The sequence below is a fragment of the Cavia porcellus genome, unplaced genomic scaffold, assembly GCF_034190915.1.
Source record: "Cavia porcellus strain 051 isolate PalLab524CR breed Dunkin Hartley unplaced genomic scaffold, mCavPor4.1 scaffold_20, whole genome shotgun sequence".
NCBI classification, from domain to species: Eukaryota; Metazoa; Chordata; class Mammalia; order Rodentia; family Caviidae; genus Cavia; species Cavia porcellus.
The window spans coordinates 8,360,009-8,386,335 of record NW_026947503.1 but is presented as its reverse complement, the minus strand read 5'-3'; the positions used below and the strand labels follow the sequence as shown (position 1 = coordinate 8,386,335).

Here is a 26,327-nt window from a genome sequence, read left to right as displayed (position 1 = left end):
TTATATTGAGAATGAATATTATATTTTTGTTTTGCAAAAAAAGAGGTTTCTTGTGGCATTTATTCTGACAGATCATGTGTTAAATACTTTTAGTATCATTATCTTAAAATATGTAAAATATAGCTTATTAAATTGATATGGGACGATATTTTAGTACAACATTTAATTCTAAGAATGTTAACATATATTTTAAAGTTACATATGGTAAAAATCATCCCCATTAGCATGGACCATTATGCGTCTAATTATGAAATTTCATGAAACACACATCTCAAATAAATAATGAATAAATGTCACATACCCTAAAAAACTATAAGACACTTGCAACAAAACAAAACATAAAAACAAAACAAAACAAAACAAAACAGAGTACAACAAAGTAAAGGAACCAAGGGCATTTGCTTACCTTCAATTTTCTTTTTAGACCCTAGTTGTGTTGTATTCAGATTCATGTTTGCTTAGAGACCCAATGAGGCAGAACCTGGAATGTTACGGCTAGTTCATTCAACCAAGTAGTATTTGGGCACAAAATAAATATATGCATACAAATATTTACTTAAAAACTTTCCTAAAATTTATAAAACAATAGAAATAGCTGTTTGTCATCATCATGCAAAATATTAAATCAACTAAAATATTTTGGATTTTGAGAATGTATTAAAAATGGAAAAAATATTAACATTTATAACATAACGCTAACTACTAGTAAACATGCAAAAATACAAATGTAAGTAGATTATGCTGAAATTTAATTTACTTTGAATTTTAAAAATCTATCTTCAAAACATTTATTTTAGGGAAAATATTACAAGACTGTATACAGTTGCCACATACTGCTATAATAAGAAATAAAATGTTTCTACTTTCTAGATTTAAATATGAATTTTCAGTGTCATATTAAGCCTTGCTATCATATGCAATTTGTAATATATTCTGTGATATGTAGAAAACTATTTTGATTTTTGTATATAAATATTTTATGTTGAAAAATATTATGTTTGTATCAAAACTGTCCAGCAAGATAGATTAGCCATCTGAGTAAGGCAATTTTTTTCTAAATATCCTTTTCTATCTTAAAATATATGAATATTGATGGGAACAACCATGTGCAAACAAATTAGCCGTTTAAATCCGTATTATAAATTGAAAGATAATTTTTACACAAATGAGCATATGTATAAAAATAGAATATTTTTGATCTATTGTGCATGAGTTCTCACAAACACACACACATATGTATTTACATATATATCATGCAATGCGGGACTTAAGGAAACTATGTATAGTACTGAAAAGGAAAAACGTTAAGAAAATATAGTTAAGTCATCACATACAGGGAGTTAAAATATGAAGACAAAATAGCACATAATAATCGGAAGACATTTCAGTCCTCAGGTTATAGCTGCCATCAACAAACCTACTGATACTGACCGCTGGACGGCTTTGTCGTGTCTGGACAGCCTGTGACTTGTGGTCGGCACCTCCTCGATTTCATCAATGTCACAAGCATCTGCAGCATCTTGTGAGTAGTTGTGTTTCATGACGAGAATGTTCCTCCTGTTCATGGGCGGGATGAGGGGCTTGGTGGGCTGTGCAGGCATTTCTGTCAAGATAGAAGCATCTCTTGTGCTGAGGTTACTGCGGCTGCCTTTAGTACTGGACAGTTGGGATCCACAGTGATGGTCATGAATGCATTTGGAAGATGACCTCCGCAGTTTATGGAAATTCTCAAAGTCATCTGCCACATCTGCAAAGTCAGCTGTTGCTCCTGTCCCTCTGAGAGTACATAACTCATAGTGAGGAGGCTCAAACACCTCCTGGAAAACGGTCTGGTCAAAGTCTGATTTCCTTTGGACGTATTTTTTACGAGGCTGTTTGATCTGTACAATGACAGAAACGATAATAAGGATGATCACAATGCAGGAAGTCACGCCAATTACAGTCCCACTGGTGTTGGTCAGCTGGTCCAGCAGGCTGGCTTTCCTCTTTTCTGCAGGTAGGAGACAGTCAAAACAATAGACAAAACGAGAAACAACCCACCACACATTAATATTATGGTCAAAACATATCCTGAAAACTTCAAAATGAAATAGGCTGGGCATAGGATTTTCACAAACTTAAAACAGCCTAAAAATATTTAAAAACAAGACATGTTCTCACTTTTCAGAACAGTCCTGCCTTCCATTCCCAAATGCCCCTCAGACTGCCCAATACATTGGCTTTAAATAATTATATACACATATTTATATAAACACATACAAACATATGAATGTCTATATCTATGCACATGTGTATGTTGAAGAAATGTGTTCAAGATCTGTGGCATAACATCTGGGAAGAAACTGGTAATTTTATACAGTAAATTATTTTCTTCTTAGTTTTAAGGATACCTCTAAACTGCGTAATTGGGAATATAAATATATCCATGTTATTCTATACCTATGCTTGACAGAGATTGCTGAAGTTAAACTAAGCCTGCTATCCTGATAGCAAAAAATAACTCAATTCAGATTCAAGACAGAAATTTTGGCATGGTGTAATGAGGGTCTGCATGGATTGCTTACCAAATCATGTGGCCATAATTGGCAAAAATTACTGTGAAAAGTGATTGAATTTAAATTCCTATTTAATGAATTCCTTGAAAATGTCTGAAAGGTCTATAGCAATTGGTAAAGTACCTATTTGAAAAATTAAACTGGATTTTCTTAGGAAGAGTGGGAATCAACGACATTTGAGCCACAACTGACTGCAACCTCAAATTATTTTCCCTGCTTAGGAAAGTTTAATAAAGGACACAGGACATCAAAGGCAGAAAAAGTAACAGAGCCTCAGCAAAATGCATTCAACAAACAAGCACACTCACATAATGCAACGGGGGCATAGAAGGAGAGGACAAACAGGAAAAACACTTTTAAAAAATAATGGCTCAAAATTTCCCGAACTTGATGACAGAATCTGTACCTAAATTTAACAAATTCCAATTAGAATAAATGGAAAAAGAATCCATGCCTTGATATACAGTACTTAAAACTATTTTTAAAAAGCAGATAAAGAGAAAACCTAGAAACCAGCACCACCAAAGCACTCATCAGGAGCCCCCAGCAGGCCATCACCTGGTTTGTGATCAGTAGCCAGAAGGGGACAGTGGGAATGTAATGTCAAGGGCTGCAGACAAAAGCAAAGCCTAAGTCACCACAACCAAAACTGTAGCCAAATCACAATAGCCAGCTAACCCACATTCAAGAATGGCAGACACACAGGAGGGAAGACAGAATCAATGCTGCAAGAGATGCCTTAAAAGAAATAAGGGAGCAAATTCTTGAGGTAAGAAAAAGTGACCTGAGACAGTAGCAAATCCGCATGAAAATGGAGAGACGATAGCTTAAACCAGAAAATAAGTACAGAAGCAATTATTTCAATAACTAGGAAAGACAGTACAGCTGAGCATTTCTTCTGTACTCTTCACTTAAAAAGAAAAAAACACAATGCCAGATATATATGATGGTACTGCTGCAGTCTATCACTTACAAAATTAACACGTATTTGATGACAGTCATGCAAACGAGATTGATAAGAGTTAAACTAAAGTGGAGTAGGGAAATGACACCAAAGGTCAAGGAATTCTACAAAAGCAAATGAAGAAAAGCAGAAACATTAAAGGACTGTGTAAGAAATAATGCTGGCATAGATATGCCATGTTTTCTTCTGCCAACTTCTCAAAAAGATTTAAAATTCTATAAAGTAAGAATTATCGCAGTGTATTAATGAGCCCATAACATAAACAAACATAATATGGGGGAAAAAGAATCAAGAATAGGGCTTTATAGCAATAATGTTTCTATATTGCACTAGAATTGTTAGTATAAATCTAAAATATTTCCCAAGAAATCAAATTGTTTATTATAAGCCCTAAAGCAATCCCTAAAAAATAAAATCAAGAATACATTGAAAAATTATTAGAAAATTAAAATGATACAGTACAATATAGGCACTTAATGAAGAGAAGACATGTAAAGGAATAAAAAAGGAAACGTATGAGAAATGTAGAAAAATATAGTGGACCAAAATCTGTATTAATGATAGTATGTTAAGTTAAATATAAATACATAGAGCAATCTAAGAAAAAGGCAAAGTGTGCTAAACTGGATTTTACAAAGTAAGATTTAATGACTTCTTTAGGATATATTTCACACTGAGCCGTAAAACAAACCCCAGAACTTTGTAACTTACTGAAATCATAGGAAATACGTTCCATCACTAGAAAATTGATCAGACATCAAATGAATGGTTGTGCCTTCTAGAGGACAGGCCAGGGACTTTCTTTTATTTTTATTTATTTTATTTTATTTTATTTATTATTATTATTATTATTATTATTATTATTTTGTGGTACCAGGAATCTAACTCATGACTGTGCATTTGAAAGGTAGGCACTTAACACCACAGAGCTAAATCCTCAGCCCCAGATTGTTGGCTGAGGTCAAGAACTCCTAACAGACATAGCAACAAATCCCACTGGGACACACAAAGCTGGTGGTGACTGTGAGTCATTAAGAGAATTTATGAGGATAATTCACATGATATTTAACTTCCTATCTACTGACAAGTGGTTCCCTAGACACATGTAATGATGATCAACATCTCGTCATCCAAATAATCACTGCCAACTTTGCTCATCTTAAGGACTACCAAACAGTGGGAACGGTGTGATGCTTGCCTGTGCCCAGCCACAGAAGGCACTGAGGTAGACATAACTGGACGCAGGCAACTGAGTGTTTCAGTTTCTTTGCAAATTGTTTGATAGTAAAGCTGAGCAAAGTGTTCCTGGCAGCTCCAATTTAACATGCACCATCATCGTCCAGCCAAAAATTCCTGCTTACATAACCCTTTGCAGAGAGATTACAGAAGAGACCAGGGGTGTTGGGAGCTATATTAATGATAAGGTGAAAAGCATTTAGTAGCAGATGTGCAGTAAAAAAGGCTGGAAGTACTTGAAAGCATAATGCTCCTTAAAGATATTTTATCTCTAGAGTATTTGCAAAAAGGGCAAAAAAAAAAAAAAAAAAAAAACCCACCAGGAATAAATGGGAGGTGTGGCTATGAATTGGTGAGTACCACCTATGAGAATGAGCAATGTATTCCACAAAAGAATCCAATTTACTCTCCATGGCACGGCAGCCTCTAAGATATTAGTAAGCATTCTAGTGGTGAAGACAGTCTACTATGAATCAGGAAATGTGTGGATACAGCCTAAGTAAAGGCAAAGAAAATGCCTAAAAATGATTATTAGAAGTGCATGACAAAGCCACTATATACTTATTTTTATGAGCAGTGCACATAAGCTTTATTCTTATTTTACAGGTAGGGAATTTTGCAAATTTCAAAGGCTAATCATTACCTTTACAATGATTTTCATCCCAAGGATATACACAGTTCTGGAGTCCATTGCAGACCAAGGTGTTATTGATACACATGTTACTGTGGCAGAAGAACGTGTTGCCTTCACAAGGAGCTAAAAGCAAGGAGAAGAAGACAAAAGAGTTGTGTCTTATGCTCAGTATTAAACCACTCAGGTTTTCAATCTAGAAATGAGAAGATTAGAATGACAACTTGTCACAGGGTTGAGATAAGCAAACTGCCACCTGGTTGTCAGAGGTGCTGCTGCCCTGGTTATTACTTTCTGTTATAGGAAAGAGTAGGCATTTGGGGGGTCATAATCAGCTTATAAAATGGCAAGGTAGTTTTGCTCTCTTCTGTTTATTACTAGAGGTGTTCTCGCTTTGTAAAATGGTGCATTCACTAATATGCCTACCATACGCATACATTATGCTCCATACTTCAATTCTGTGTGCATAAGTTCAGTTTTACCATGCAAAAACTTATTTGAAAAATTAAAATAATTTTGAAAAATACTGTACTAATGAAGAAAATAAATACTAAGCCAAACCCTGTAATATCATTACAGCATATGAAAAAAACAATAGTTATGAAAATGCAGAAAGAAACTAAAATTAGTTCTGACAAACAATAATAACGAATCAGGCTCATGAACATTATACTCTACTACATAGGTATTTTACATATAGTATAATGGCCTTGATCTTCAGATTACAGACACATTTATGCAAAGGGAGGTAAAACCCAAAAAGACATGAAATCTGGCTGATTAATTACCAGGATATTTGAAGAACAGATATAACATTACAAAATAGTAGATATGATTTTCATATTAGGAAAACCATATCTGTTTTGTTATCATAATAATAACATTTAAACGTCTGTAGTGAACTGCCTTGTGGATTATAGCTTACAGAAAATTTTAAAGCTAACATTTTAAATGTAAATATCTCAAGTATAATTTTAGGTTATTTTGAAACATTTTACAGATAAACATTTCAGAAAAATGTACATTAATTCAACCTACATAGTTTATGGTGATTAATCATTAAAGATGTATTAATGATCAATATTGTCTAAGCACTACAGAAGTATGAATTCTTTTATTTTCAAAACTATACATTGTATGTGTTTTAGAATGCTAGAGTCTTTACTATAGTTGCTACACCACTCAAAATGCTCATGAAAATACTTCACATCAGGCAACTTAGTAGTATTTTAATACTCCTAGAGAAATTCTTACATGGAAAAGACTAAAATTCTGAAAATCAAAAGTAAGTCAAAGAGACAAGAGTAGCTCGAGCCAAATGGTTCCACCTGGTCTTCTGCACCAGTCCCCTCCCAGTAAAAACCCACTTCTTCCTTCTGTTCAGTTCCTTGTCAAAGAATGAAAATTATTTAAGGTTAGAAAGAAAGGAGAGTAAAGAATACATAGTGGTAATTTTCAACACTTTATTGGGTTATTGATAGCAGGATAAAAAGACAGATAATAGTATAAACCTGTTACAATGTACATTTTAAGGATCTGAGTATTACTGCAAAAACCCTGCTTCTTACTGTAGACCTAAATTTGCATCTCTGTTCCTAACCTTGATGGTTTCTGCAGAACTGACATGGTCTGCTAAGCAGGTAATGAAGATTATTAACAACTAGTCCACAGAATATAAAGAAGATTTCTGCAAGTGGATTGGAATAGCTATAAAATGCTTTGGTAAAAAGTATCACTTAACAAATCCATGGTTTTGTAGAGTATCTTTAAAAGAATACACGGTTATCTATTTTCCATAATGAATTGTAAAAATATTGTAGTAATTACTAAGTAAAATGGATTTGTTTAGATTGTAAATATAAATGCATAAATAAAAGTCATTTATATTGGATTTGAACAAAGTACAACAATATATTGGTAAGAGTACTGCAATTTGAATTTTAAAAAATTCAAATGTCATTTTGCCTCTGCTGTTTACTACTTTGAAACTATCAATCAGGTGGTATCAGTTATTAAACATTAGAGGTGTTACTAGTAATGCAGTAGATATCCAGGAGTGACGCTAAATCAGATTCTTGACAATAAGTGATTATGCAAATATGCTAGCTAATTAGGAATCATTCCCACTTTTGTTCTCCAGATAATGCTCCATATTTTCTCTTGATTACTTTTGCTAGTATTTATAGAATTGCTTTGCAAATGACAAAAAAATGCACAAGTAATCAAATCCTGCTCTGGTTAAAAAAACAGATCTACAATGTCTTATGCATGGTACACAAAGTTTGTCTTACACTCACCAAAAATACATATCAGATTCTGAATGTCCTTGCTATTGTTTGCTATTTTTTTTTCAGAAATACAGACAGGTAATGGATCATCACAGGTCTCTATTTTTCTCCTGCCTAAGAAGTAAAATGCCAGTTCACACTGCTATCTCCAAGTCAATGTACCTAGTGCATTCTCAGGAACCCTAAGCACAGCATGCACCAGCACCAGTCCTGCAGTCTCACCTCACAGGCAGTGTGCCCAGAATGCCCACAGCATGATTGTGATCTAGAAACGGCTCTGTTAAAATGCAGTGTGACAGAATCTAGCCAGCCAAAGGACTGTCTTATGTGTAAGGGATCATTAGTCTTGATTCATGTATACAGAGAGTGCACACTAAAACACTACAAAGTGATTCTGCCATCCCTGTTACCTCCTTTCTCATGAATTTGTGCGTGCACATTTGTGAAAAGCAGGCTTCTTTGGTTATGGAATTGACTGTCCTTTACATGTATCTTCGGAAGTGTTTATCCAGACCCAGCGGTTTTGCACGGATTTCCTTGATTGTAGGACAAAGGGCAGGCTAGGACTGGCCCTGGGAGGAACCACGATTCTGGAGGAAAGCCTGGTGGTTGCTTGGACAGAAAAGCTTTTTGCACAGAGCAGAGCCATGTGCTAGTACACAGTGGGGCCTGGCTGCTGGGCCTCCAACTCCCGCTGCCTTGGCTTCCAACAATTGTGGGCTTGAGCCTGCTTGTGCATCCGCTATTTGGTTGTCACATCTGTAAGTGGGGTGAAGTGGGACATCCCTCCCTAGTGAGTGTGTAAGGCGGGCGTGGTGCACAGCACTGTCAGCAGCATGGTACAGACCTTGTGGAATGACCACAACCTGGTGTGAGGAACTGTTTACACAGAGGCCAAGGGCCAAACTGTTTGACTTCAGAGCAAAGGTGCAGCCCTTGTTGGTTATGTGACCTTAGATGAACACACTCAAATATTTCCAGTTTCAGCTCCATCTGACACCTATATATTAACCACCACTTAAGAGTCACAGGACATGTTACGTGTGATAAACCTTTAAGCACAGGAAGGAGATGCTGTCTGTTATACGGTATATGATAAGTAAGTATCAGCTGTTTTTGAAAAATCACACCATGATAGTTACCACAAGTAAGATAAAACCTCACAAAGTGGGGTTAAATATGTGTTATAAAAGCTAAATAACTGGGTGCGGTGGTACATGCCTGTATACCCACCTTCTTAGGAGGCTGAGGCAGGAGGGTTGCAAGTTGGAGGTCGGCTTGGGAAACAGCAAGCTCATGTCTCAAAATAAAACTCAAAAGAATTGGAGGTGGTCCTCTAGGTTCAATATCCAGTACCAAAAAAGTGATTTAATTGATATTACATCTCATAATTTGTAAAATGAGGACTCTTATCACAAATTCCATGCTGGCATTATAAGTAAATCCATATTTGAAGATGTGCTCAAAGCTTTATTAAAACTAAGCTTTCCTGGTTTAAATTATTTCCATATCGTGGAGAGTAAATATACCTCTAATACAACCATGCTTATTGCAAAATATTATATTTCAATTATAAAAAACAAGCAAAAAATAGAACTTTGGTATTTTAAATATTGTGGCCCAAGCAAATTTTAGCATGTTTCTCCTACTTAATAGAAGTAAGGTTTGATTGTACAAGATATTTAATTTTAATATTCAACTTTCAAGGTTTAATAGGACCATTAAAATAGCACAAGTTTTCAAACATCAAATTATAAAGAGAGTTATGTAAGTCTCATTTTGGAGAAACAAGATAAGCAAGATTTAGAAAAGAGTACATTGTGGCCATTTGACTCAAATGTAAAGGGATGTTTTTCAGAGTACTAATCAATCCTATAGAACTGCATCTCGCATAAAAGTGATAATGCTGTCTAATTATTGTGGTAATAGAATTTTTCAAAATATTCATAAATTTAATACTTACACCCATAATTTGAGATTATCTACAAGTATCTTAACTGCAACTTAAAAACTCAAGTTTACAATGTCTTCAATGAATGTGTATCCAAATGTTTCATAGCAAATGCTTTGGGAATGCAAGATTCAGTGGCTCAGGAGTGAAAGGCAAAAACAGTGAATCATTGAGAGCTGTGTGGTTCTTTACCTTCTCAACCTCTCCCATTCACAAAGGGTTCTAAGAAGTCCTGAAAGAAGGAAGCTCATTCAACTGTAAGTCATATAATTCTAATTTTATTTGTTTACCATGTTACTAGATGAACAAATTATTTTAGAAAACTAGGAAGTTTTGTCTTGGTGTTCAAAAAAAATCATTATAATGATGAAATTTCTAATTCTTAAGGAAATATAGAATGTGAGATTATTAAAATGTAAGCCTGGCTAGCAGTAAGAATATTTTTTTTATTATTATAGAACTCATGCATAAATACACTTTGGGACAATTTTATAGGAAATTCAGAACCAAAATGTGAGCAGTGGTTATGTCTAGGATTTGTTCTAGTTATTGTGTATTTAGCCCTTTTTGAAAAACTTTTAGTATGGACACATGCATATGTGTACATGTAAAGACACACAGTTTTGTAATTGTTGAAAAACCCCTAAAATTTCTCAAATGCCAGTAAAAACGTTAGCTTTCTCTTTCATTCATTTGGGCCAGTAAAACTATAGTTTTTTCATAGCACCTATTCTTGGCTATATTCTAAAATAGTTAACAATGCATTTGATAAATACTGTTTCATTGCTTGTGTGTTGGGTTTAAACTGCCGTTATGTTCCCAGTAGAGCCACAAGATGGCGGAATTATACCAAAGATCAGTAACAGTGCCCCTGCCCTAGCACAGATGTTTACACCAGGAATACACCTGTGACAAACCACGTTTATACATACATTGCATATACAGATATCTGTATTATATAAATGTATATATATATATATATATATATATATATATATAACCACTTTCTTAAAGAAATGAACAGTACAGTAGGATACACTAACAATAATTTTGGACATATCTGAATCTGGTTAAGTTTGGTCACAAAAAGACTGATTAGCATCACATAGAAAATTCAGAAATTTTCAAAGATCTCATAATGAGTGGAGCCATCATTTCTCAATGTTTTCCTGTAGGGGATAAGCACTACATCTATTCTGTAATTAAAATTGCTAATTTGTAATTTCTCCCTTAATGCTGAAGTCACTAAAGCTTATTCTATTGAAATTCTTTTTATGAAACAAATCCAAAATCTAGTACACAATCTTCAATAAATATTGAAATGAAATTGAAGTACAACTAACAGATTTTTCTTTGAAACAGTGATATTTCAAACATGTTTGTTACTATTAATAAAACTGATGTTGATAGATTAATTCAAAGTCAGAGACATAATCAGATTGCATTAAGCAAATCTGGAAATAGAAGGGCTCATTATCTGACTTGGTGCCTAGGGCGGGGAGGATTCCTCGACTCCTGCACTACCCACACCCACTTTTGCTCTCTCCACCCACTCTTTATTTCTTGCTTTCCTCACATTCCTTGCTTGGAACTTTTATTGGAGGAAGGACAGCGTCTCACTGATGCCAGGATGGAATTGAACTCAGGATTTTCCTGCCTCAACCTCCCAAAGGCTGGGACTACAGGAATGTGCCATCACACCAGGCTCATTTAAGTTCTTTAATCTGAGTTTTGTCTAACATTCGGGTAGCTCCCTATCTGCCTGTGTAGGCACAGCCACGTGCACTCTTTCAACATGAATACTGGTCACACACACATGTGCACACACACCCGCGCACACATACACTCCTTTGGGTCTTCTACCCTTAAAAATGTTCTCCATGCCCTCAGCCTTTAATTTGATGGAAATGCTTGTTTATGTGTTTGGAGCAGCGGGAGGATGAGGGAAGAGCTTGGTATATGTGTCAATCCCCTTGCTTTACTTCTTGGATTCAACCCTTACCAGCTTTGAAGACAGTGATTTACTAGAACCTTCTGATATTCAAGATGCTCTGGAGCCAAGAAAAAGAAGGTGCAGCAGCCTATTCCATTGCTGCCTTTGCTTGAGAGAGGAAAGTAAAGCTCCACATTGTTATAGATACAGAATTGCAACACACAATTGAGTTCAGTAATTCATACTCCATAGCAAAATCGGACACGAAGGTGCCTTAATTTAGGTGGGGATGTCTCTACCTTCTGGCTACTGAGCTAGTGTCTACTGTTTCCTGTGTGTCATGTGTTGGTTCTCTTCTCCCTCCACATCTTTTTCATGAGTGACTCAAATGGCCTCAGAGCCTCCCTCTCATGCCCGCCCAGCACTTACATTAAAGACCAAGATCTGTTCTGAGCATTCAAAACCCTACTTAACATCCTCACTTGGAATTCTAATCACCATCCCAATGTAATAGGGCTGAAAAGTTGCATCAAAAGCCACTAATATCCTCCTAAGCTCTCCCCACTCTCCTTCTCCCCAACACACCTTTCTGTCATTAACTCAGGGTATGACAATCCCATAGCCTTTCGGGCTAACAGCTCAGAGTGTCCAAGTCCTCTATGCCCTCCACACCTTCATGCAAACCAGACACCACCCCTGGCATCTCAGCTCCAAGTCCCTGACAGTCCACTGAGCTACAACCACTTTATGGGTCTATTTGGTCCACTGAGATGACTGCCACAGAAATCTGCCCATTGGGTCACCCTCTTAAAAAAACACTCCAATACTTTCGCATAAGTTAAATGAAATTTCAAACACACCATATCCCTTGGTGCATGGAGAGTTCCACTCTGAGAGTCCCTGCCTACCCACAGCCTATACTAGATCCTCTTGCACTCTGGGGTCACAAGCTACTCACTGTGCACTCCACTGCCTCCTTCCCCACCGCAGGACACCATGGGGGCTCTTCCCACTGTAGTTCCCAGAACTTGAGCTGATCTCTTGTATCTTGTCTCTCATGTCTGCCTCCTCATATGAGAATATAAGGGAAAGATAGGTCCCGCTGTAGATGGTTAATTAATGCTCACTGGCAGATTCCATAGCTTTACAGGCAAAATTCATCAAGTATCACAGTGCCATGACACACTATCTTCTCATTAAAGTCCTATTTTAATGACAATGGTTTTAATTTCTCAGGAATTTCAAACTATTCTTAATGAAGTTGATGGACAAAAATAACTGAATTATCAGAGATAGTAATCATAAAAAATTAGATTATGGATTTTTAAAATTTTCAAAGCAGGATGCAAAAATGTATACTTCACTGCTGACTAACTTTTAAGTGTGGCATTCTAACTACAGAAGCATGAATATAAATTTATATATGTTATAGAAACATGAATATACACTCTCATTGACACTGGAGCATAATACCCAACACCAACAATGAAAGGAAGAGAGATTTATTTTGGCTTGTAACTGTAAAGGTTTCAGTCCACAGTCACCTGGCCCCAGGGCAGGGCAGCATGGCACACAGGAAGCACAAGGAGTGTGGAGGAGTGGCACGGGGAAGGGACAGACCCTTCTGGATCACACTCTCAGGGTGGATCCCATCTCTTCTACCAGATTCTGCTCCCCACACTAATGCAGCTATGAACTCCTCAGGGAACTGATCCATTGATGGTTACCAGGGGCCCAAGATCAAATCAGCGACCAGAATCCCCACCTACGGGCACATGAGGCTTTGGGGGCACATGTAGATATAAACCATCATATTTATGCAATCTCAGTATTGCCCCCCAAAACAAATATTTGGGATCTTTCAATTTGTTGGGGGCTTTTAAATAAGTAAGTGGGAATCTTTCCCTGCTGACAGATTTTAAATTGAATATGGCCATTAGGCTATGTAGTTGGGGCAAATGACCTCGCATTTAAAAACAGCTGACAAAATTTGAGGCCAGAAATAAATTTGTATGTCTTTTTAATGCCCTCTGTCATCTTTGTATTTGTTTATGTAAAATCAGTATCTGTTTCCCAAACTTTCTGTTCTGATGTGAGTGTGACTAAGTTATAGGTAAAAAATATCAAGGATTATCAAGTAAATGTATCTTAATTGATTTTTAATATAAAGATTGTGTTCATAAGCAACTTTAATCCGACACATAATTATTGGATTCTTTTTCAATCTTGTGCTAAAATGGCATATTCTCACTGTTTTAGGAGATACTATATTTAAGAAAGAGAAACACATCTTTGTGTGAAAATTATGTTCCATAGAGAGAGATGATTTATTTCCCCTCATATAGAGTGAACTGCATTATAATTATTTTCATTATAAAAATTATTATAAATTTTATGTTATCATTATATCTGCCAAGAGTCAGCTGCACAGTAATTTATTCATTGTGTGCAATTAAACATTACAATTGTAATAAGAAGGTTAAGGAATTGCTTCTTGTCTGCACTCTGATTATTATAAAGCTCTGGACATATGACTCAGGTTTTGGCTTCAAGACTGACTTATGCATGTCTGCAACAGACAACATTTAGACATATTGAACCAAAAAAATGCAATATTTGGTGTATTATTGGACTTTTTAAACTCCAAAAAGAAAACAGTAAATAAAGATTACAGCCAAGCATTAACCGACAACCGAACCTCAAGTTTGTGACTGCTGATTCAAGAGGTAGCAATGCAAGACTGTAATTTTTTTTGTTTCATTAGAGCAAACACATCATATTTTCAGTGACATATGCAAACTGCAGAGGTGTAAAACTATGGTCAGAGAGCTCAACATATATTTTCTTCAAGGATTCTACCAAAAGTAACAAGAACTCTGCTGCTTATAATTGCATGCATGGGATCTCTGTAGACTCTCTAACGTAAAGAAGGCAATGCAAGTCTAAAATGTTCACTAAAAGTTCTACAGCATTCCCTGCTATTCAAAGAATACACACAGAATCCAGAGTTATTAAAATTAAGCTAACTTACATGCCTAAAATGTGCTTGATGAAACTGATTTTAAATTTTAAGTATTTCACTAAACTATTACATATGTATATAACCTTTTTTCAATAATTTGAATTGAACTACCAAGTCAGGAATAAAAATCCACCAAGAATACATTTAAGTATTAAAATATTTGACAGTTATTTGCTTTATGGTTAATTGAAATAAAACAAAAGTCTGGAAAAAGAAAAAGGGAAAAAGGCAGGGAGGGAGAGAGAGAAAAAGGGAGAGGGAGGAAGGGAGGGTTGTCTCCTAACAGATGATACAGTTTTAGGTCATTTTCTTTTGCTCAACAGCTTCATTGCATTTGAAAACAAAATGCTAGGAGCTGGGGATTTAGCTCAGCGGCATAAGCACCTGCCTTGCAAGCAGGCAGTTGTGAGTTTGATCCCTGGTACCGATTAAAGAAAAAGAAGAAGAAAATGAAGTGCTATCAGAATTTCAGTGTGTTGCTAGCTGTTAATAGACCCCAAGATAGCCATCTTTTATTAACTTTCTGTTCACTTCCAGATGCATGTGTTTACAACTTTCACCAGCCCTGTAATTGTCCCTTTTTCTAAGAAAGAAAATTGACGTATAAAATTAGGCATTATACATAAGTAAAAGACCAATACTGTGCTCTTAAACAATGTATCATCCTATTGCATATTTTTAAAATGACACAGTTTTTCAAATGACTGATTTGTGATTCTGCTCCTAAAAATGTTTAGTGTTAATGTTTAATATTAGTGCATCTCAGCTCCAGGAACTACATGCTTGTTCCACCTGCCCTTCCTCCCTCATGCTTCAGCCGTGGAGCCAGCCAGTTATAACTGAGTTCCCCTGAACAGTGACCCACATCAAGCCTCTTGTGTGTGGTTGTGGTTGTTGTGGCTGTTGGATTATTGGGTGAGGGTTAAGCCACTGAAATTAGAGACCTCAACACAGATTCTGACCTCCAGAAGTACTAAGTAATACACTGTGTTGTTTGAGTCAACTAAATGCAAATCGCTTTGCTTCAGCAGTAATATGAAATGAATACACCCACCCAACACACCATGTATCTGGTTGCTCAAACAATCAGAAAGCGGGGGTACCAGACTTCTGCAGAGATGGATGCGGCTGCATCAGACAGCAATGAGAACAGAAATAGAAATGGCTGAGATGACTGATGGGGGACAGCTGCAGCTTCCCTGAGATACTCTGGCAATTCCTGTCACACACGCTTGTGATCTCTGCCTGCTTCTCTCTACCTTCTAATGGGTTAAAGGAATTCAGCTCTGCAGTCAGTCACACCAAGTGATGTTCCATCTCGTGTTCTAAGGACAGTGCCAAAAGGAAAGCTTCCCATAAGATTTTGTGATAAATTAAGTCATCAGTTGTGTTTTGCATGATAAATGGTAGAGCAATTTGATTGTCATTAATTCATAGTGATTATATAATCCAAAATAATAAGTCTCTACGTTATGATATGGTATTGTCAACTGTTTGTACAGTTAAAATAATAAGTTATTTTCTGAAATTGTATTAGTCTTAATTTTATCAACATACAAAAATACATATAGCTTTGTTTTCTTCTTAGGATTAACATATCCCTTCAGAGGGTAATATTCCTAGACTAAGATTTTTACCAAAATACTACATATTCATTGTACAAAAGGCAAACAGTGGTAATATCTTAATTTCATTATTTTCTGAACATAAGTATTACATATACAATATATATGTAGATATATTAAATTCATATTCCATACAAATATTTGAGCATATATCACTTTTTCTCTTTTTTTTTTCCAGTGTGGGCACTCAAGCCCAGGACTTCTGTCCAGCTGGGTAACATCTCCAGCCTCGTGTTATACCTTACCATAGTTTACTCCCTGCATTAATTCATTGTACCACTGTAAAAGTGCACATATATATATATATATATATATATATATATATACTCCCAGAATCATCTGAGCAACCCACTTGTCTTATCTACTTTTCCTTGTTGCTGAGACAAAATACCCAACACCCGAAGTTAAAGGAGGAAAGGTTACTTAGCTTACAGTTTGTAGAGGGTTCAGTCCATAGCTGGCTGGCTCCAATGCAGGGTCGCATGGCCGAGGGACTTTGCAGAGGAGAAACAGTTCAGAGAAGACAGAAGTAGAAGCAAGCCACAGACGGAAGAGTCTTCCTCTGCCTGCATCCCCTACCCAGGCTCCTCACTCTCAGGCAGGACGCACTCACCCCAGGGTGAAGCAGCCTCAGTCCTGCCCAGAACTGTGCCAGACCACCAGGGAACTGATGCAGTCACCACACATCCTTAGTCCCAGCACCACACTGGCTAGACCCAGCCCTCTGTGCGAAGCGGCCACGTGAGGCTTTGGGAAGACAACTAGATACAGCCTGTAACGCCACTTAAGCATTTCCCGTTTTCCTTCACTTCTTTTTACCTGTTACTGGTAAATGACTTTACTGGCCAATAATTTAGATTAAAAGTGAGGACCTCTCTTTGCTGTTCTCTGTTCTAGCACTTTGATATGTGCACCCAATTTCCCCCGGGAAACTCGAACTTTCCTATCAGCAGTACACATGCTTGCCTTCAACATGCCATCTCCAAGTTTGGTATTTTATTGTTTAATAATATAATAGACAAAAACGCCATTACTATTTGAACTTACATCTCTTTGTCTACTACTATATACTTTTTCATTTATGATAAGCTTTTTATACTTCATTTATAAATTATTCTTTGTCTCATTTTGTAATAGAATACTTATCTTTTAAGTATTGTTTTATATAATTCTTATCTTTTATTATTATTTATTCTTCTCTAGCTCATTTTTCACTATTTACTGTGGCTACAGTATTATACTAATGCATATTTTGAAATATTCATATTTGAAATAAAGAGATACTTTCTTTCACACATCCCGTGTTTTATATCTACTGTCAGAAGACCTGCTAAAATATGACATACATTGTATAATTTTCCCAGTATAACTTTGTATTGTTGATATTTATATCTGTATCATCTGGTGTTTATGTTGCTGCATGACATACATAAGAAAATATTTAACACATTAATAAAGTATTCCTAACCTTCATATTATGGAGGTACTGAGATCTCTAGCAGGAGATAGCAATCAATACTTTACATTCAGTTGGCGAGTTCTTTTACAACCCCATAAGACTAAAGTCCAGAAGTCAGCCTGAGTTGGACTTTCACCTGAATGTAGAGGCCACACTAAATCTCACTGGGGTTGTGGGGTTGTAAAACTCAGGTCCCTGTTTTATGGCTGGCTGACAGCCAAAGGTCATTCTCAAGTCACAAGGGTAACCTGCCACTCCCTGCCATGTGATCCTCCATATTACAGCGCAGTTTGGTCCCCTATCACCAGCAGGAATCCTTGCTACAGTGCAGAATTTCTCTAACCTGCACTAAGCCTGATTTTTTTTTTTTTTTTTTTTTTTGTCTTTTTCGTTTTTATCGGTACCAGGGATCGAACTCACGACTGCCTGCTTGCAAGGCAGGTGCTTATGCCGCTGAGCTAAACCTCCAGCCCCCACTGATTTTTAAAACGTCTTTTAAATTAGATCATTTGATTGGACCAGGCCAACCAGGACAGCTTCCCTTTCAATTAAGTCAAAGTCAATTTATTAATGACCTAGTGATATTAACTACCTTAACTTTGCCATATAATGCAACATGACAGTGGACTGGGGCTCTGTCACTCTCACAACCTCTTTGTTTTTGTTTGTTTGTTTTTTTACATGAGGATAGAATTGTAAGCTTTTGTTTTGTTTTGTTCTGTTTTGCTTTATTAAACAAGCAAGAGGAGACACATTAGAGTCAAACAAAATCCTCGCCACAGTCTTCTGGCGGCTGGTGTTTTCCTTCCCTTACTGCTGCGAAACATATTCCAAAGAAGGACAGCACAGGATAGATTCACTCCAAGTCCAGAATTTCTCTTAAATTTACAACTCATCAGTATGAAACCCAAAATCTCATCACTGGAATGATCTGGTGCAGAGGAAGCTGACAGATGTGCCCCTGGAGGGCTCCACAGTGCCAGCCCAGGCCTGGTTTCTCTTTTTCCATGAGCGCAGGAAACTACAGAGGCAAACTCGTGGCCCCCAGCCTTCCCAAGGCACAGTGGCAGAGCAGGTTAGCGTCCTGGTTCAAGAATGGAAGGATGCAAAGGAAATAGCAGTAATGAAGCTATCACGCCTTGGAGTACACCAGGGAGGAAACTGATTGTCTTGATCAGAGTCTAGGAAAAATCCTCGGTGGCTTTGATGCTGTTGCGTCATCTTTTTTTTGTCTTTTTCCTTTTTTATCAGCACCGGGGATTGAACTCATGACTGCCTGCTTGCAAGCAGGTGCTTATACCACTGAGCTAAATCCCCAGCCCTGAGTCATTTTTTCTTACGAAAAGCAATATATTTGCGGGTGTGTAATTTTTTTCAGATTGCTTCATGTCATTAGAATTTGGGGATTCTTACAATCTTTTATTTTCTCTGACCTTTTCTATACAATTGGACAGTATGTCTGCTGAAATAATTTTCCTAAGAAGCTTGTAGGTCTTCGTTTACATTCCGTAAGGTTTTGCTCCTTCAGAAAAAAGTCAGCCTCCAGAATTCCTTTAAAATGGTCCTTTTGCCTGGGGTCTTGCTGAGAAACTGAAGGTCAGGGGCCTTCATCTTCTGGGGACCCTGCGGTTGATGTAGAGAACCTGAGAAATACAACTTTAACCTTTTTAAAGTGCTGCTTTTTTTCCTAAATACTATGTCCTGTGATATTTCTGATGTTTTAGCAGAGCGTGTATGTACATCACAGATGCAATCTTGTCTTTAAGCGACACATTGAGCAATCCTTGCTGACTTGTAAAATCTTTCCCACCTGAAGTGACAGGGAGTTTTCAAAACAGCCCTTTCCTAATGTCTTTTGTCTTTTACTGTTCCTCTTTTGATTTATTTCTCACTCTCACAGGTCACTTTAGGCAGCAAGAAGCAGCCAGCTGACACCTTCCACCCTGAGCTGGGTGATTTCCTTAGCTGCGCAGCCTGAGGTGCCAGAATTCTGCTTGTCACATGCCTGCAAGACGCCGTTCTGCTTCCAAACAGGAGGATATCTGTCTTATGGTTTCTAATAACATGTTCTGCATTTATTGATCTTTCACATGCAGCCAGTTGCCCAAATCCAGGTCTCTACTCCCTGAATGCCCAGGGCAATCTAAGATACTTCCTGGCATGCTCCTCAAAAGGTCTGAACTTTCCTTCAACTACTGCTCACCACCTGACCCCACTGTTACAGCAGCGCCTCATTTTCAATGTCACAATCTACACTACTGCTGCGTAACAAAGTATCACCACTGCAGAATTTTAAAATCTCACTCATTTATTTACATGCGTACTCTGTGGGTCAGAGGCCTGGGCACTTGATCATTGGCACCAGGTAGAGTTGGTGTGTTGGAGGCAGCTGTGATTTTTAAGGTTGTGGCTGAGATTTTTCTTTCTGGATTTTTAGGTTGTGGCCAGAACTCAGTTCCACAGTGGCACATGACTGAGATTTTCATCACCTGCTCGTTGTTCAGGCTCGGGATGCTGGCGTTCCCAGAGGCTGCCCTTCTCACAGGCAAGCAGGTCTTACATGGCTGCTGGCTCATTCTCCTGCGGGGCAAGCAATATCCCTGACTGATGTTTCAGCTGGGTGAACTGGATGATCAGGACAGGCTCATCTAATACCATATGTCTTTTAATTAATTTACAATCGATTAAGGACCAGATTTACACATACAGAACACATTTTTCCACAGAATGTAAGATAATCACTAAGTGATATCTGAAGCTATTTGTTTATTCTACATATTGCAAGGGGAAGGAATTATAGGAGGTTTCTATCAAGGGATGAGTCTTTTTTTCATTTTAAAAAGAATTTAAATGGAACACAATTTAAATGGAAATCAAATGTTATATCTACATTGCTTTATTATAAGTAAACTTAGTACAGACTTCATTGTCTTTTGTCATATTAATTTGAAACAAAAATATTATTTCATTTCTGAAAATTATCGTAAACAATTTTCTTATAATCTTACAGTAATAGATATGTTTATCTCTTTATTTGTATGTCAGTTTTCAATGGAAATACGTCACTCATTAAGCAAGTGGTGAGTGACTGATATTTTATTGTGCAAAAGCTGTACTTGAGAGCAGATGGAAAGGGAAATTAAGAACTTCAGAGGTCAGACCTAGACCCTACTCATGGTGGACACCAATCAATGTGAATTCATGTTTTTTGGGGTTTTTTGGTACTGGGGACTGAACTCACGACTGCGTGCTTGCAAGGGAGGCACTTATACCACCAAACTAAATCCCCAGCCCCAATGAATTCATGTTTTAAACACAGTAAAAAAACTGTTTCAGAAAAGAGAACATGTGATTCCATTGGGAGAAGCATTTTTCATTGAAGTTTCCATTTTTCCATGTTGGACAGTTAATTTTTAATGCAGAATTTGATAACAGTTGGTTATGAACAACTGCACTCAGAATTAAAATTTTACCAAATTTAATAATTTTTAAAGAGCTACATAATTGTTTAAGGCAAATTATTTTATAAAAAGTTATCAAAACTCACAAAACTGCATTACAGCAATCTTGAGTCAATAAAATGAAATATCGCACAATTTAATTGATGCTTGTGACGAATTTCCAATGTGTGGAAAATTCATCTCAAGTCACATTCTTTTTTAACCATAAGTGATTGAATGTAAATTTCTGTCTGATTTGTTTCATTTTGATCTATAAAATTAATTACATGAATTAGTTATAAAATTATTTTACTATTAACTCAGAGCACATCTGAAGTATGATATTTCTTAGAGAATCCTTCCTCAGAGAATATAGGACAAAACTCATATGGGAAATAATTTTTTTTTCTGTTTTAGATTACCACTACAAGGAGTTTTCTAAGACTGGATTAGATATATTAATTAGTGCCTCTTAGAATGTTTAAAAAGATACAAACTAGCAAAGTAAAAGATTGGCCTTTGGTAATAACATAGATTTGTGTCTTGCCCATGTATAGGATATGTTATCAATGTGATTATTCTGAAGATAAAGTGTTTTGGTGCAGTAAAAGCCAATTTCATGCCATCAGTTCAGCAACAATCTCTCATGACACAGGAAGAAACCACCAAGGAACGAGTGAGCCAGCAGGAGGACTCCACCCCACAAACGGTGTTATGGAGGTGGAATTTCTCAGCCTTGAGTGCAGATAAACCCTATTCTTTTTCAAGGACCTTATGATCTCAACTTTACTTGCATTAGTGATTTTTTTGTTAAAATATTATCATCCAATACAAGTTTAAGAAAATTCTTCTAATAGCCACATACAAGCTAGAAATCTGAGGACTTAGATAAAGAACTTATACTTTCCCTTACTGGGTCATTATTCCCCTTGCCTGTAATTTATTCAGAGTACAGATGTAAAAATACGATGACTAGAAATTAAATTTACATTGATATACATCAGCCCTCAGACTTAACAGTACCTCACTACAATTTTGTTGTTATAATAACTGTAGTCATAGGAAATTCTTACGAGTATAAAATGTAAGTATCTGTGTACCTAAGAAGATGCAATAAATAGGAGTGAAAAAGCAAAATTCTGCTTGTAAAGTACGTGAAACAATGCTGATATATGACCTTAACTCTTCTAACTGTTCCGTTTTTGGTCATCATTTTCATCAGACTTCACCTTAGAAAATTGGGAGCTTTGTCACAGAAGTTTCTCAAAGTATCCAAACTATACACAAGAGGTTTCCTGAGTGGGACCCAGAAAACCATTCTTGCCTCAATTCTATTAACAAATTAAATTTGGCATTGAGAGCGAGCAGGGGAAACACAAGTAACTTTCCTGGACCTTTCCTTTTCCTGTTTGAGTTCTTAAAATATAAGGGATTGTAACAGATGATTGCTAAACTCTTGACTCCTGGGAAAAGAAAAAGAATCTTTGGCCCTAACATACATATGTTTAACAAATATTATTACACTACTGAGTACATTCTATTTTAGTTCAGCTAGGCTGCTATAATAAAATATCATAAAACAAGTTACTTACAAACAATAGAAATTTAATTTCCCAGGTCTGGACGTTAGTGTTCCAAATCAAGCCCCTAACAGATGTAGTATCTCGTGAGGGCTAGTGTCTTCTTAGAAATCGCCTTCTCCCTCCTACCTCAGCTGGCAGAAGATGAAAGGGGTCTGTCTCCCCAGCCTTTTCTTATGAGGTTACTAATGTCAAAATAAGGGCTCTAACCTTACCAAATATCACCTCAAAAGTCCTGACCTCCAATAACATCATCTTGGAGGAGAAGGCCTCAATGTACAGAAGTTGAGGAGACAAAAACATATTACCATATGTCATTAGATTTATGATACATTATGTCATACATAAATACACACATTCGTATGCAAACTGTATACCCATTTTTATGAGTTGAATATGGTTTGTCTCTGAAGAATGATGCTGGAATTTAATCCCCATCGTGAAGTACAAAGAAGGTAGAAATTTAACATTAGCTTTTTAGGCATGGAATCCTTAGAAAGTGACAAAGACATCCGGATGGAGCCCTGTGATTGGGCCCTGGTGGCCTTATCAGGAGTAACCCAAGTCCCATGTGATCACTCCCTCTGGCATGTGATGCTTGCACTGCCTCTGGTGCCTGCCAGCATGATGCTCAATGCCACATAAGGCTACAGACTTTGCACCTACAGAACCAAATAAATCTTTATTTTTTTTTATGATTGATAAGCTGCGTCAACTTTGGAAGTTAAATAAGTAACTCAGCAGCTGTACATCCCAGCACACTTTACTACTCTAGGATGTTGCTTATTATGTCAACTTGAGAAGTTCAGAAGTTTAAGCAGCTCAGCAGGGGATCAAGGTCCTCACTTTATAAACATCCTCATCCTGTGCAAGAGGAGGACATAGGGTGGTGTGAGTGCCACACCCAACCCAGGGTGGACAGCCTGCATATAACATAAGGAAGGAGAAGAGGTTACGTTCTCCTTCTGAACTTGCTTTTGCTCTCTTCTGCCACCTGAAACTGGCGTCCCTGGGCCCTGCCACCCTGCCTTGGAGCCAGCTGATTAGGAACTAAAACCTCCACAAACTGGGAACTAAATAAACCGTTCTTTCCTTAACTTTGAGTGTTAGGTGTTTTGTTCAACAATGAAAGAAAAGTAACTAAGAGACTTGCAGTCTGTCATCATCATAGACAGCAATCATAGTTATCATCTAAAGCAATAAAAACATAATACAAAGTCTCTCAGCCACTAATATTGAGACAAACAATGCCATTTGAGGAACTTGAAACTTCCGAATACTTATGCTTCCTTTTTAAGGACTCAATGACTCTGAATCCCTATTCCCAACTGTAAGTCCACTGCTTTTTATTTTGATGTTTTTCTGTCTTATTTGGAATTCTTTTATTTCAGTGAATAAAGACTTAGTTTACGCAGTTCATTACATGATGACTTCCAATCTTTAGGTTTTCAACTCATGAGTCATGGGGGGGCACATATATAAACCTGACAGAATGAGGAAGGGGATTCCTGTAGGTTTTGGTGGAAGCTTAGTATCAATGTGAGAGAATCACAGAGACCATTTTTGTGATCTGTATCACGTGAAGACAGTGATCAGTTTTCTACCATACAGGAACATAAAGGATTAGATGCCCCTTTCCTCTTTTGTAGGAAGGAAATCATGTGTTTTTAAATCACTGATTGATAAACCTGTCCACTTGAATAATTTCTAGTTTGAATGCCTGTCACAGGCATTAACACATAAATTTTATCTTGATAAATATACACAATGTACATACAGTATGATATAATTTACCACTTCTTATCTCTGCATATATCTGATTGTAGAATTTATTAATTCATTTTAGAGTTAGAAGGGATTTTATAAGTTAGCTTTTTTTTTTTAACCTGCTATGTAACATACATGATTTCTCCTCCACCCATCATGCCAGATGACACTACACTTTCAGGGTGAATTATTATCCATAATCTATATCTTTTATAGATAGCCATTCAGTTTTTCTGGTTCATGGCTCACATGACCTAGACATTTCTTCATAAATTACACCTGGAAGTTTTCCTGCAATTTTCAAACAACAACTATATTTTTGAGACATTAATTCATATCACCAAGGTCAGAGTAGCAAAAATTCTAAAGTTAGCATTTCTCTTTGATATTTCTCATGTTTCTAGATGGTTCTACATCTATGCCAGTCTCTTCCAGTTATTCTCCCCATTAAAATCCAGAAAAAAATAGGTGAGACCTTTTTTCTTTTGACCAGTGTGACTTTTCACAAGCCCAAGATCTCACATGATGACAGCACTTTCCTTAATATACAGATTAACATATAAATGCTTTGTCAGTTACAATGAAAGTAATGTCTCACACTGAGTTTGAGTGAAATAAAAGCTTAGAAAGCCTAACCAGGGTTTTCTTATATTATCATTTGATTAGTGAAATACAACAATGTATTTTAAAATTATCTCAATATATTTTATAGTGTCATTAGGATAAAAATGAAAGATTTTTCATATCTTTAAAAATCTTTATTAAATCATTTAAAAGACCAGAGTCTGTAATTTTGTCATTTAAATGAGACAAAATTAGTGTTCAGTATGGTATTATCAAAACCCCATAAGAATATTGAATAAAATGTAGAACTTCATGGAGTTAAATCTAGCCAATATCCAATACCCTGGTAGCCAAATATTATAGTTTTTCTTTCTGTAGTGAGAATACTTAGTATTTATCCTGAGACAGTCTGAAGAACAAAATGTACCACTATTAGCTAGTTTTAATAATTTTACAGTGGTTAAGTTGTATTTCAATACATCACACTATACTTGACAAATAAGTACTATTTCATCTCAATTAAAAATTAAAAATTCTTAGAATTAAAAAAAGGTTTAACATTTATGTTATACCTAATGAACTATCTATCTATCTATGTAATTTAGTAATACAGAATACCAAAACTCCTCACCAAAGGCACAATTCTTTGAATCTGGCAGAGGAATCAGCCATGAGACACCAAAAATTGTTTTCCTATATCCTGATTTTTTTCATATTCTACCAAGAAAATGATGAGTACCTTTTTCTCCCTACATATCTTACTGAAATAGTGGTGCACACTCCATAACATTTTAATGAACTATAGAAATGAAGATGTGCATATTGACATGATGTTTAAATCTAGGATGAGGGGTTTAACCCTGGAAGATGGCATGAAATTTAGTAAGACTCAGAGACCTTACAACTTCTGGGGCTTTGGCGTTGTCCACTGAGTTAATGAAGGGGAACTTGAAGCCCCAATTACTTATTTACAAAACTGCCTAATATAGTTAGCATTTGTGAATTTTAAAAACATACTGGGCATTGTGCTACTCTTAATAAGAATAATCCTTGAAATTTCAATAATATTATCTTTTCTATTTAAACAATACTATATGATTTTGAAATAGAGTTCCTATACCTGAAAGTTGAGTTTCTCAGGATTCTTCTTAATTTGCATAAAAACATAAATATTCAAAGTTTCAGATGAATACTCCAACTATACTTATTATATGACTCATCACTATCTGTTAGAATACAGTTTTCTATCAATGCTGCATTTGGTAAATAAAGTTGAGTATCACTTATTATGCCAATTTTGATATTTCTTGAA

General features: G+C 36.3%; 1 protein-coding gene across 4 annotated transcripts in view; it reads right to left on the bottom strand.

Annotated features, from left to right (window-relative positions):
- Neto1 (neuropilin and tolloid like 1) overlaps window positions 1-26,327 on the bottom strand; it is a 119,424-nt gene that overhangs the window by 6,264 nt on the left and 86,833 nt on the right. For 3 of the 4 annotated variants that reach the window (XM_063231446.1, XM_063231447.1, XM_063231448.1), the window contains 3 exons: window positions 5,399-5,512; window positions 1,432-1,990; window positions 407-481 (listed from right to left, as the gene is read on the bottom strand). In XM_063231446.1, the coding sequence (XP_063087516.1) occupies window positions 421-481; window positions 1,432-1,990; window positions 5,399-5,512 (734 nt within the window). In that variant the 3' untranslated portion in view covers window positions 407-420. Of the gene's footprint in view, window positions 1-406; window positions 482-1,431; window positions 1,991-5,398; window positions 5,513-26,327 lie in introns of those variants that run through there. The other variant, XM_063231450.1, reaches the window with a different exon arrangement.